The following is a 13171-nucleotide window of genomic DNA, read 5'->3' as shown; positions in this document are numbered from 1 at the left end:
GGCGACGTCGATGTATGATTCAGCGCTCCTTGAGGCGTCTATGTGTCTGTGGACCAATCATGTCTTGTCACGTGTACACGTAATAAGCCAATAGCGTGTGTAACGGACTCTTTGAGACACGCCCCCAACAGAGAGGAACAAGTTCGTGTTTTCTGTTAGCGGACTTAAAGTTAGCAAAACATAATTGAGCAGAAGCTAATTCCGCTAAAGTTAGCTAAAACGCTAATACGCTAAATGAAACCTTATTTTTTCTGTTAGCGGATTAGCGGAACTCTGCTCACCACTGGATAAATGTAAAGCAAACCAAAAAATATCACCTTGTGACCATTTACCAGTAGTCCAGTCCAGCCTCTGTTAGAAGGTCGAAGTCTCGGTGTAGCGATGACCTAAGACCACAGTTGTGGCCAGTTTACATTCACGTGTGTGCATTTTAACTTCAGACTTTGTTTCCTCTTTCTGACAAGAAGTGCAGCACATTTTACACATTATCCTGCTTTTGTTCCAGGAAACGGGGAACAGGAGGAATTCCACACTCCCACTTGTGTTGCACAACTTCTCCGTGATTTATGGTTCTTCTTGGTCTGGAGCGAGCCTTTAAAAGCGAGGCCTCAGGCTGGTTTGTGTTGTTGGACGACATCATGGTGTCAAAGAAACTACTCCTCTTGGGCTCTGCTCTTTTCCTCGCTGCCCTCATCTCACACGGTTCGCTGATCTTTTCTAGTCCTTAGTGATTTGCGTTGTGTTGACATTTTTCTGTAACACCTCAACCTCGGTGTGGTGAATTCTTCCAGGTGAGGGGATCATGGGTGGTAGGGAGGCAGTGCCGCACTCTCGGCCGTATATGGCCTCCATCCAGGTCCAAGAAGGGGAGAACCTGAAGCACGAATGTGGAGGTTTTGTGATCGCGGATCAGTGGGTGATGACGGCCGTGCACTGCATGCCTAACGGGTGAGGCCACATTCTTCAGATGCATGCAGGAGATACGTTTTTATCCCAAGCCATCGTTTTTCTCCTGCTGATGAAGTCTGTTCACATGTTAGCCTCTCTTATTTTGCTGTTCAACTGTTCAAATATGTTCTTTTGTGTGGATTATAAAAAAATAACGTCTATGCTTCTTGTTTAGACCAAATGGAAGGAAGGTAGTGCTGGGTGCCCATTCTCTTAGTGAACATGAGAGTACAAAACAAATCTTTGATATTTTGGAGTTATACAATCATCCTGACTTCAGCAGCTTAAATTATGATAATGACGTCGCTTTGATTAAGGTATCAATCTATCTTCAATTATTTGCTTTAAGCACAGTTTTATGCTCAAAGCGCAAAATGACGACCCTTTTGGGTGTTTGTTTTGCAGTTGGACCGTCCGGTTAATATCTCTGACGCTGTTGCAACAGTAAGTTTCCTGCGAGCGGGCGGCGGTACAAACCCCGATCCTGGCGCAGAGGTGGAGACGGCCGGCTGGGGATCCTTGGACAACTTGGGGTTGAGGCCAGACAAGCTCAAAGAGGCGTTCATCGAGGTGCTGAGCTTCAGTAAATGCAGACGCGCCGACTACTTCGGCAGAAAGTTTACCGACAACATGATATGTGCGCACAAATTGGTCCAGGACAACTGCGGTAACTCTCCACGGATTGTGGACAGCTGTGATGTAAGCTCTACCTCTGTCTTTGTTGGGTTATTAGAAGTATTTCGTTAGAATAAACTTGTGAATTCAGGAATCTGTGTTACTGTTTGGTTTTCCTCAGGGAGACTCTGGAGGGCCTCTGCTCTACAACGGCGTTGCAGTTGGCATCACCTCCAATGGTGGAAAAAAGTGCGGCCAGATTAAAAAGCCTGGAATTTACACCATCATCTCCCACTACACCGAGTGGATCGACAGCACCATGGGGGTCCAGACGGCTGCAGAACCCGACCAGAGCAGTTAAATGGAAGAGAAAACAAAAAGTGGCATTCTGCCACCGAGTCGCTGGTTACAGAAGTGCAAATCATGTGAAACTGAAAACTGATTGTATCCCTCTTGTTTTTAATTAAAGAATAAAATACAGCTCATGTCACCACAATGTGTTTGTGTTTTCTTGTTTATTATTTTGTCTGTCTTGCATTAAACAATGTACTTTAATGTGAAAGCACACAGATCTTCAATGGAACAAACCACAAGTGCAAAAGTTGGCTGTTGACAGAGGAAATTTTCAAAATAAGACACATCGTTTACATATTTCATTAGCACGATAAATCATGGACTGAACAAAGTAAGAATAAGTTCAAAAACCAAACTAGCACGACAGAAGACGTTTTTAAAGCTGCAGACTGAGCGAGTCAAAGCCCGTGATGAACCACCAGCTCCTGGGGCTCGGCCTGGCCAAGCCCGAAAGAAAGGCAGGATGCCACCTCCACGTGGACCCTCCACCTGCGAAGAGGACCGTTAAGGTCAGGTGCGATGCATGCCGGGAGACAGGCGAGGGCGGGTCAGGCTCAAGGGACATGGCTGCATAAGTCAAAAACTGTGAAATCAAGTCAAATGTCATGACAATCAATGTCATGGTTAGGTCGCAGCATGGTGGCGCCTGGGGTTTTTCCATGTGGAGTTCAAATGTTCCCTTGCTGGCGTGGATTTTCTCCAATGGTCCAAAAACCTGCATGTTTAGGCTGCCTTGAAAAGAGATCTCCGTGGGGATTACCTGGTTAAAGATAAGTTGGTAAGTGTTTGTCCCCAGAGAATCCTGCATGGAGTCAGAGTGTCTTGTCAGATTCCCGTGTTCAGTGTCATGGTAGCTGTCTGATCACTCATTTAAAGATAATTAAGACACAAAAGTGTTACTACTCTCAAAGAGAGATCTAGAGTGCAAACTGAGCCATGACTGTAATTTAAAATAAAAATATCTCCATGTTGACATTTAGCCCTTTTGTCAACTATTAAAAAGAAGACTAGACTTCTTGTTCTTCGAAAACACTTTGCTACTTATTAAGTTTTTACAAGTCAGAAAAAAAAACATGAACTTTCAAGCTTTTAAACTGTAGTTATGTTCTTTTTTTTTATTCAAAATGAAAAGGCTGGAATTAATGCACGTGAGAGGAAAATGTCTTCCAAACATAAAGAAATTAAAATTGACACCAACATACAAACTTAACACAGTTTGAACAAACCTTGTGTCTCCTGCTAGATATCAATAAAACAAACGTATAAAAGTGCAGCTTGTTCTTTCCTAACCTTCCTGGCTCCAAAGACGAGCTCATAAATGATTCCTGATGTCTTGTGTTGAAATCTTTGGTCTGGAAAATCTCCAACCCACCACTACATTTTAATCTTTTCTGATTTCCTGTGCTGTTACAAAATCCTAAAAAAAATTAAATATGTTTGAATCAGAAAAGCAAAAGTCTGAAACTTGATCAAACTTCTGGTCATTTAGCAGCCAAAACCACATTAATACCATACGAACACCAATAAAACGTATATTTAATGAAGGTTTTATTGGTATTTTATACAACGTAGTTGCATTTCTCACCTAAATGTGACATCACAGTATTTTAAGTTGAAGTTCAGCGCCTGATGAAGGGAGTTACTCGTTCTTCAGTTGGTGGTTTACCTCCAGGACTCCCTCTTTTCTTTCCACAATGATCTGGTTTCTTTCCTGAAGCTCTTGAGAAGAAAATCTCTTCACAACGATGGAGCGACCTCCATGTGAGGCAACCAGTTTGTGTATTCCTGACAGCAGCCCCTTCAGCTGAGGATAGCCCAGGGCGCTGTCGGACCTGGTGATATCAGCTCGAAGTATCGACTCCTGCACTTCCTGAGGAGCTCCTGCAGGCTGGACTGAGCTCCAGTCGTTGATTCTCTGAGACCTGGGCTGGTTCTCTTCAAAGTGAACAAACAAGACGATGGCATGCTCTGCGATCTCTTGACCGAATATCTTTTGCAGGTGTCTGAGGGTCTCGCTCTCTCCCTGGGTGAAACGACCCACTTGGAGCACCAGCAGGAAGATGTGGGGTCTGGGTACGGCCAAGGCCAGGCAGTCTTTGACCAGTTCTACGTTCTCCACCCCGACTTTGTCCCACAGCTCAGGCGTGTCCACCAGGAGGAGCCTCGTCCTGCCCACAGTCATCTCCTGTCTCGCACAAGTCGTGGTTGGAGGGATGGGGTCGTGACCCGACTCGTCGAATGAATATTCCCTCCTTTGTTCAGAATTAAATTTAGAGCCGAAGACTTGAGGCCCAACAGGACGACCGAAATCTTCTTAGCTTCATCGTCTTCAAACAAAGGAGATTTAAAAACTGACGAAATTATTTTATCTGTGACCATACAGAGTGATTCTGAGGCTAAATGTTTCTGCTGATATCAGCTAAAGAAGCTAAACCTGGGCTGTTAAACCTAAAAAGACTGAACACTAGATCAAAGCTAAAAGAATCAATAAAGGAGCTGAAAGCTACAGTGTTAAACAGTTAGTTAAGGTAGAAAAAGGCTAAATGCTAAAAGCAGAAGAATGTAATCTTACTCTAAAAATATTGGCGCAACAGCTAAAGGCAGCAAAAGGATAGCTAAAAGATAAAAGTAGCAAAATGGTGAAGTACCAGAAATGTAGCTGAAAGTAGCAAAAATGAGCTAAAAGACAAAAGTAGGAGAATGCTACCCAAAATACAGTATAAAAGTACCAAAAGGCTAGCTAAAAGCTAGAGCACCCAAAAAAAGTAGATAAAAGTCATAAATTGATAGCTAAAATAGGAAAAGATTAGGTAAATGCTAAAAGTAAAAAATATAGTTAAAAGTAGCAGAACTATGGCTAAAAATTGTAAAATACTAGTTACAAGGCACCAAGACATTGGCTAAAAACTAAAAGTAGCAAAAAGCTACCTAAAAGCAGAGAAATAGCTTGCATATTAAATGGATAGCTAAGGCAGCAAAAGGTTAGCTAAATGGTAAACATAAAGTGTTTCCTTATTCTAAAATTGTCAAAACAATGCAGCAAATGGCTATAAAAAAAACAAAGTTGCAGAAATACAGCTAAAAGTACTGGAAATGCAGCTAAAAGTAGCAAAAGATCAGTTAAAAGATGAAACCAGGAGAACAATACAAAAAAATAAGTGCCAAAACACTAGCTAAAAGTTAAAGCACAAAATAAGCTAAAAGTAAGAAATGACTAAAGTAGCAAAGACTAGCTAAATGCTAAAATTAAAAAATGTAGGTAATAGTTGAAGAACTGAAGCTAAAAGTAGCGCAACACTAGCTACGATTAGCACAAGAAGACAAAAACAGAGCAGTTAGCTGAAGCTGATTTCAAAGAGAACAATATTTTAGGAGAAATTGGAAAGAGCTAAGTTTATTTGCAAATTAAGTTAAATATTTTGAAAAGTATAAAAGTTACATAAGTCAAAAGTCAAAGCAGCCATCTCCAGAATGAGCTGAACACTTTAATATATGAATGGCTAAAATAGCGTAAAGTCTGTAAAAGTAGCTAAATTAAATAAAACAAATGGAAAATAAAAACAGGAAAACAATAGTCTGATTACTGAATCAGCAATAAATGGAATAACATTACAATATGCAAGACAGGAACTTCATATATATATAAATATATTCCACCTGACTGTACCCAGTTGTCTGCCTGGCTTTTTGTTTGGGGATGTTTATAAGTAATAACTCAGAGATGCCACATTTGTTCCTCTTGCAGCAGGAAGTAAACATGTTGGGGTTTGGCAGGGTCGCGTCCTTCGGGTACTCGGAGCGCTCGAGCTATTGCAGCTTGGGAAAGAACGATCAGTTATGTTGGACAGGGAAACAGGCAACACATGCTCTGCCGTGTTTTTGGCCTCTCACAGTATTTTGCTGTCAGAACGGGATTTCACAACCTTCATCCTAACAGCAGGCCCCTGGAAGGCTGAGCCTCGTGCACGCTCGCATGTCTCGCCTTTCAGGATACAGTAAAGTATGTGGACGTTTGGAAGGAGAATACTCAATAGCATAAAACCATGAAACCATCGGAGGTAGATCTGAACGGCTAAACCGAAGAACCATCTCTGACATTCAAACATCTACCTGAGGGGAGGTGACCTCACGTGTCAGGGTCACAGCAGAGTCTAGAGGGCCAGCCTGCCTGTGCCAATTCAAGATGGCTGCCACAGAAAACTGACCTTATTAAACGTAAAAATGGCTTTAACTCAGTCGATTTTACAGATATAAGTATGAAACATAAAAATCAAAGTCTGTGAATTGTTCATTTTTTTAAATGCAATTGATATAGCTTGAAAAAAAAGAAGAAATTGACACCAAGATTTCTGGATCAGTGAAGAAATAAGGAAGTTATAAGTATTTTAGTCTCAAAGAATTGCTTTAGTTTCACTGAAAACCAAACAAACCTGTGACAAACCTGCAATAAACAACTAATTAACAAAACGTCCTTATTTCTTGAGATAACTGGATGAAATTTTCAGGAGAAGGAAATCATATGTTCTTCACATCAACCACCCATGTTCATTATTAACTGATTGATTGATTCATTAATAACTGTAAACTGGATCATCGTATCATGCAAAGGAAATAGGCACTGACAGATGAAAAAAAAGATTAATCTGGGATTAGTTTTACATTAAGCATCGCCACGCTCGGGCTCTCCAAAACCACGTTCTTCACATCAGATTGTTGTGAACGTCAGTCAGTGTTCAGATAAAATATTATATTTTAGTGCTATCTACCTCTGAGAGCTGTTAACCTGAACATGTTTGTTGAGCTTGTTGAACTGGAGCAACATTTTCATCACCCAACTGGAAACGTCAGAATCCATCCAGTTAAAAACATGAAGACAGAGGAACTTCCTGTCGACTCCAAACTGAAAATCCAGAGGTAAAAACTCCTGGGGAGCGATACAAACAATAGGAGGGCGTCTTGGGCACGCTGTGAATAAACACATCGGCCGTGACAGGATTGTGTCATACAACAAATATTGAGCTAAAACTTGTGTGGTAGTAGCTGAGAGTGATCTCCAACACATTCTCTGAGGACTAACAGATAACACAAGATGACAATACCTGTTGTCAACCCTATCTGTCTGTTAGCAAAATACCTCACAAAGCTCTGGATGGGTTTTAATTCAGCTCTTCAATCGAATACATTTCAGAGTCACCTGATTCAAGATGGCCGCCACCGACAACCAACTTTAGCAAACATAACAAGATTTTTGCTGAAAGTTGCTGAAACCAGCCGAAAAGTTTTCATCGCCAAACGGAGTTGAATTTGAACGGCTGACATTTACTGAAAGCAGGAAAAATAAAAGCTGAAAGCAGCAGAAAAACAGCCGAAATATTTATAAAAAGCTGAGTAGAGCAGAAATGTTGCAGAATTGAGCAGAATAAGCTAAAAGAGGCAATGAGAGGCTGAATAGAATACAAAAAGCTGAAATTTGCAGAAGGGTTGAATTAGACACAAAAGCCCAAAATTAGCAACCATAAGAAAAAAGGCTAAAATCAGCTGAAAAATACCAGAAAAATCAGCAAAACCTGAATTTAGCTTAAATGAGCATAAATATTAAATTAGCTAAAAGAAACTGAAAAAAGAATAACAGTGGTAAAATTAGCTAAAAGGAGCTGAAGCAGAACAAAAGCTGAAGTGTGAGCATGCAAAAGGTTGTAAACAGCTCAAAGGGTTTGAAGGACATGAAGAGAGCAACATGGCTGACCAAGCTAAATATTTCTAAAAGTAAAAGTTGCAGAAACACCAAAAGCCACAGCAGGAATGCCCTGGAATGAAGCTAAAGGCATCAAAGCTGCCAGGAGCCTTCACATGCAGCATGGATCTGTGGCTGCTGACAGCATCCTGAAGACTCTCTCTTCGCCTCATGTTGCCTTTTTTCAGTTGCTTCCTTCGGCATGTTTGTCCTCAGCTCCTCCATCTCTTTGTCTTGTCTTTCTTCTTGTTTTTAAACCAGCTCCATGAAAGCCCATTCCCTCTCCTTGGCCTCCTGCACCTTCTTCCTGAGCACGTTCATGGCCGAGTCCTCCAAGCTCCTTCTCTGTGACTCAGCTGCATGCCCTCAGTGTAAGCAGCTGAAGGATTGTCTGTGGCCACATTGTTCACCATCTCATGTAACGCATGCAGACCGCCGCTTGCTGTGGATGTTGCAATCTGGCAATATCATCGCACACGTTTCTCAAATCCACCAGGGCATCGTCTACCCTGTCGATGACTTCTCCATCTTCCAAAGATCAAATCAAATGGTGATGATGTAAACCATTCTTAGTTAAAACTGAAGAACTTAAACTGGAGAGTCTGCGTTTTCTGATTAAATACAGACTTGTTTTCATTCAACCGTTATTTATACAGGTTAGTTAGTCCCATTGAGCCTCGGGGACTCATTTACAAGAGACCTGAGTTTTGAACAAAGAATGATGACAACAGTGGACAACAAAGACAACATTAGACAATCATAAAGGATGCGTACAAATTGGGAATAACAAGTGAAAATAAAATGTTATTTAAAAAAAAATTAACAAACCCCCCCAGCTAGGTTGTAAGGTTATGTAGAAAACTAAAAACAAGAACATGACAGACTAAACAACTAGCTAAAATGACAGAAAGACTAGCTTCCAGACAGTGGCTAAACACTAAAAGTAGCAAAATGTGAGCAAGAACTAGCAGAGGGCTACGCTGAACATTAAAGAGTTAGCTCTGGTAGCAAAAGGCTAGCTAAATGCTAAATGTAAAAGAATGTTACCTCATTCTAAAAGTAGCCAAAAAACAGCTAAAGTTAGCAAATGATGGCTAAAAGATAAAAGTAGCAGATTAGTAGCTGAAAGTACCAGAATTGTAGCTAAAAGAGCAAAGCAAAAGCTAAAAGTAATAAATGGTAAGCTAAAGTAGCAAACGGCTACTTAAATGCTAAAAGAAAAACAATGGTAGTTAAAAGTAAAAGAACTGAAATTAAAGGTAGCAAAAGATTAGCTAAGACAATTAAAGTAGAAGATAACGAAAAGATAAAAAAAAAGCAAAAGGGCTAGCTAAAAGCACCAAGATGTACAAAAACACTATCTAGAAGCTAAAAGTGCCAAAAGGATAGTTAACAAACAGTAACACAAAGGTAGCTAAAGATAAGCTACAATGACCAAAAAATTGGGTAAAAAGGTGATGGATTGTAGTATCATCTGCGCCTGCGCGTTGCTGCCCGCAGCTGTCACAACACAACGGTCCATTCCGAGACCATACCATCTTGACTAAAAGGGGGAACATTCACTAAAGTCGGAGTGGTACATTCCTCGGATCATGTTTTTTGCTACATTTAACATAATTTCGTGAAAGCTCTGATAATGCTTAAACCTTTACGTAACTTTTGTTTTATAAGGAAAAAAAAGAGTACATCGAAGTATCGGAAAGCCCATTTGTAACCCCCCTCCCGTTCACGCAGTGGTTCGCTCCGTTACTATGTTGTCATTTGTGAAGTGATGGAGAGGAAACACTAGGGCCTGGAAATTAATAAATCTGACTGTATTTTTGTGTCCAGAGTGAAAGCTCCTGGCCATGGCCGGCATGAGGAGAGTAAACGGGAAGTTCTCCAGAATCAACCCGGCTGTCAGGTGAAGTTTTGTGGGCTTGTATTTCCAGTAACCGCCTCATTGTTGATGCTGTGTCCAGCTAAGTTAGCATTAGCATCATGGCTGTCAGTTAAGGACGTTACAACTTTTTATAAACGTTAAAAAACAAGCTAACGAGCGTTAAATTAGCATCGACTGTGGATTGTGTGCAAATATTGGAATGCTCCAGGAAAATTACCGAAGCTAATGATGTAAACTAAAATCTAGTACATTTAAGAAAATTTTGTTTGCAAAAAAAAAAAAAGTAAACAAGTCAAACGTTAGTGTGACATCTTCAACTGCCAGTTAAACATTTCACGGTGAAACAAGTAAAAACTGTGATTCTTTTTTTCTCGAACTTGATGTGAAAACTGTTCCAAATGTTAAAAACAGAAGTCAAATCGTATTAAACTTTCTGTAACCAGTTTAACTTTCATGCATGAGTTTTGATAACTTCAGCCAGGATTTGTTTCCAGTGGTTTTATTTGTCTTAGAGCATAAAAAAGGGGTGGCAAAATAATTTTGTTTAAATGTTGTTTCTTCAAGAAGCTCTCCTCATGGACAGCGTACGTTTTTGGATGCGTTATTAATGAAATACTGTGTGCTAGCTATAATGTGAACATGTTTAGAAATATTTAGCAAAACTAAAAGCATAAACACAGAACTCTGCATACAACTCATTATATTATTCACTACTGTCTCATCCCTTGCTTCACTCCCTCTCATTCGACCTCTTGATTTCACTTTTTAGTCTTATCCGAGCTTCTTCTTTTAACAGCTTCATATTTTAGGGGACTTTTTTTAAATTTTATTTTACAATAACAATACTGCACATGACACTTCAGCCATTCTGTTATATGTAACTCAGCAGTACAATCTCTTCAGTTTCAGATTTATACATTAATGCTACAAGTCTATCTTGTATGAAATTTTGCAAAGCACCCAGGGTACCAAGCCACAGCACACTACATGCAGATGTATTTGGATTTTTGTGTGCAGGCTGGATTATTGCATCTGTTTGTATTTTTTGCTTCATTCAGCTGGGGCCAGTGTTCTCCAGGGCCAAACCTGAACTTGAGGTGCTTTAAACACTACTCTGAGTTGGCACTGGGTCTTTTGTACATCTGGATGGACCCTCATTTATTAGCACATTAGCTACAGGTGCCTTCAAATGTAGAAGAGCCATCTTCTCCAACTCAGACATTCTGTACAGGTGCCAGGCATCGACAACAGTCAGGTCAGAGAAGTGAAAAAACACTCAGATGTACCATCGTTTGTTTTTTCTTCTGTGAGGATACATCGCCACACATTGATCCATGAGATATATTCCTCCCATATGCAGATTGTAGAGTTACAGAAAGTGGTCTTTGGGTGTTGAGCATCCTTTTTTCTTTCTTGCTCCATCTCTGGGCCAAATCTGGTGGAGGCAGACCAGAGCAAGAAGAGGCCACTGAGCTGTCCAGCCAGCATGTGATGTTGATGTTTTCAGCATTACTGACGACACAACAAGATCCTCTTCCTTCTTTCTGAGTTGCTTTTCACTCTTTAGTGTCAGTGGTCCACGCCTGTTGATTCTGCTGGTACTGGTACCGTAGGTCCCTGCTGCTGCAGAGCCTGAATGAGTGGAGGCAGCAGGCAGTGGCTCCACTACCTTGTAGACTTTTCTACTCACTGCATCCGAGTTCTACAAAATATAAAACCCTTACTTGTTACTCCTATGATGACGACAACAAACTTTTTTCCTTTTTAAATTTTCAAGTTTTGTACTAAAATGTAATTCCATGTATTTACTGCAAAACGCTGCAGATGGTGTATATTCTAGATTAGAACAACAGTCAGAGTAAAAGTATGAAGTGCTGTTAAAATGTAGCCAGTGACGTCTAATCTATTGGATAGTTGATCAATTATACTTTTCTCCCAATATATAGTTAATATTTGGAAAATATATCAGCAGTATTACTCTTTAGTTGTTACTTGATGTTGCCTTTGTTTTTTGTTTTTTTTACCTGCAAGGACCTTCTTCTGTAACACTCAGGATATTGCTGAGCTGCACTTTCAGTAGATAGCCAGTAGATGGCAGTGTATTTCATGATCTACTAGTGTCCAGTTTGTAGTTATGAGGTTATAACATAAAACCCCAACACATGTACAAGAAAATGGCTTTGATGGATGTCCACTGACTGCAGTTAACACTTTGCATGCTTCCACTCTGGCAATTTATGAGCTGAAGAGCTCCAAACAGAGCTGAGTTTTCTCAAATGATTTACCAAAAACGTATTTTCCCCATTAGTTAATTTTTCCTGCAGTATTTATTCTACGTTGTACGATGTACTGCTGCCAACTAACAGAGCCTCTACATTTTAGTGAATAAATTAGAGCTGTGTGACAAAATACAAGACAAATAAATTCACAAGAGTGTGAACTCTGCTGAAAAACTGAAACTGAGTTGTTGAACTAAAAAAAGATCACTAACTAAATTAAAAAGGCAAAATGCTAGCTAAAAGCCAAAAGTAGCAAATTCTTAGCTAAAAGAAACAAAACATCAACTAAGGACTAAATGTTGCAAAAGGCTAGCTGAAAGCTAAAAAGTGCAAAATGCTATATAAAAGCTAAAAGTAGCTAAATGGGAGCTAAAATCCTAAATTAACAAACTAGATAATAGTAGCTTAACACTAGCCAAGATTTAAAAGTAGCACTGCAGTTTCTGACAGAGGTGTCTGAGCGTAGGATGCTGAGGAAACTGCTCCAGATCCTGAACAACACGTCACACCCCCTGCATGACAAACTGGACTCTTACTGCAGCTCCTTCAGTCGTAGACTGAACCCACCGAGGTGCTGCACAGAACAACACAGGAAGTTCTTCCTCCCTGTGGCTATCAAACTTTTCAACTCCTCCCCCTTTCTGCACAAAGGACAATAAATTAATCCTGCACCACAATAAACACTTTAATGTTTCAGTCCACATCTGACCTGTTTTGGACCTTAATTGTTGGTATCTTTATACAGCTCTGTTATTTTTATATCTTGTGTGATTCCTTGTGCATGTTCCTTTGTACTGAAACTCTGGCACAACAATTTCTTGTGATATCAGTAAAGTTCTATCTTATCTTATCTTATCTTATCTTATCTTATCTTATCTTGTCTTGTCTTGTCTTGTCTTGTCTTGTCTTGTCTTGTCTTGTCTTGTCTTGTCTTGTCTTGTCTTGTCTTGCTAAAAATGTGCTAAATGCTATCACAGAGTATTGAAGTGAAAGCCAGCAGACGTTAAATAATAATAATAAAATAATCATTTTATTTAAAACGTGCCTTTCATGACACCCAAGGACACTTTACAGTAAGATCAACAGGAATAAATTACATAAAAGAATATAAAATACATAAAGAATGTAAAATACATAAAGAATGTAAAATACATAAAGAATGTAAAATACATAAAGAATATAAAATACATAAAGAATATAAAATACATAAAGAATGTAAAATACATAAAGAATGTAAAATACATAAAGAATATAAAATACATAAAGAATATAAAATACATAAAGAATGTAAAATACATAAAGAATGTAAAATACATAAAGAATATAAAATACATAAAGAATATAAAATACATAAAGAAT

General features: G+C 39.5%; 2 protein-coding genes across 2 annotated transcripts in view; both read left to right on the top strand.

Annotated features, from left to right (window-relative positions):
- Positions 1-584: 584 nt before the first annotated feature.
- On the top strand, positions 585-2049 carry cfd (complement factor D (adipsin)). The gene is made up of 5 exons (XM_037695572.1): positions 585-702; positions 792-948; positions 1124-1265; positions 1354-1647; positions 1745-2049. Exons 1-5 carry the CDS (start codon positions 639-641, stop codon positions 1922-1924), a joined length of 837 nt encoding a protein of 278 aa, XP_037551500.1. The 5' UTR covers positions 585-638; the 3' UTR covers positions 1925-2049.
- A 7371-nt stretch (positions 2050-9420) lies between these two features.
- The window catches only part of dnaaf9 (dynein axonemal assembly factor 9), a 28341-nt gene continuing 24590 nt past the window's right edge, over positions 9421-13171 (top strand). Inside the window, exon 1 of the mRNA XM_037695203.1 lies at positions 9421-9554. Within this exon, the coding sequence (XP_037551131.1) occupies positions 9499-9554 (56 nt within the window). The 5' untranslated portion in view covers positions 9421-9498. The remainder of the gene's footprint in view (positions 9555-13171) is intronic.

This window comes from Nematolebias whitei, chromosome 21 (assembly GCF_014905685.2).
Source record: "Nematolebias whitei isolate Nwh7 chromosome 21, NemWhi1, whole genome shotgun sequence".
NCBI classification, from domain to species: domain Eukaryota; kingdom Metazoa; phylum Chordata; class Actinopteri; order Cyprinodontiformes; family Rivulidae; genus Nematolebias; species Nematolebias whitei.
This window is presented reverse-complemented; position numbering and strand designations above follow the sequence as displayed.

What these genes read in the sequence shown, in the direction of transcription:
- cfd (XM_037695572.1), top strand. Translation starts at nt 639, where the DNA reads ATGGTGTCAAAGAAACTACTCCTCTTGGGCTCTGCTCTTTTCCTCGCT. An exon ending in ATGACGTCGCTTTGATTAAG is followed by an intron (nt 1,266 to 1,353) that starts GTATCAATCTAT and finishes TTTGTTTTGCAG; the next exon opens with TTGGACCGTCCGGTTAATAT. An exon ending in GGATTGTGGACAGCTGTGAT is followed by an intron (nt 1,648 to 1,744) that starts GTAAGCTCTACC and finishes GGTTTTCCTCAG; the next exon opens with GGAGACTCTGGAGGGCCTCT.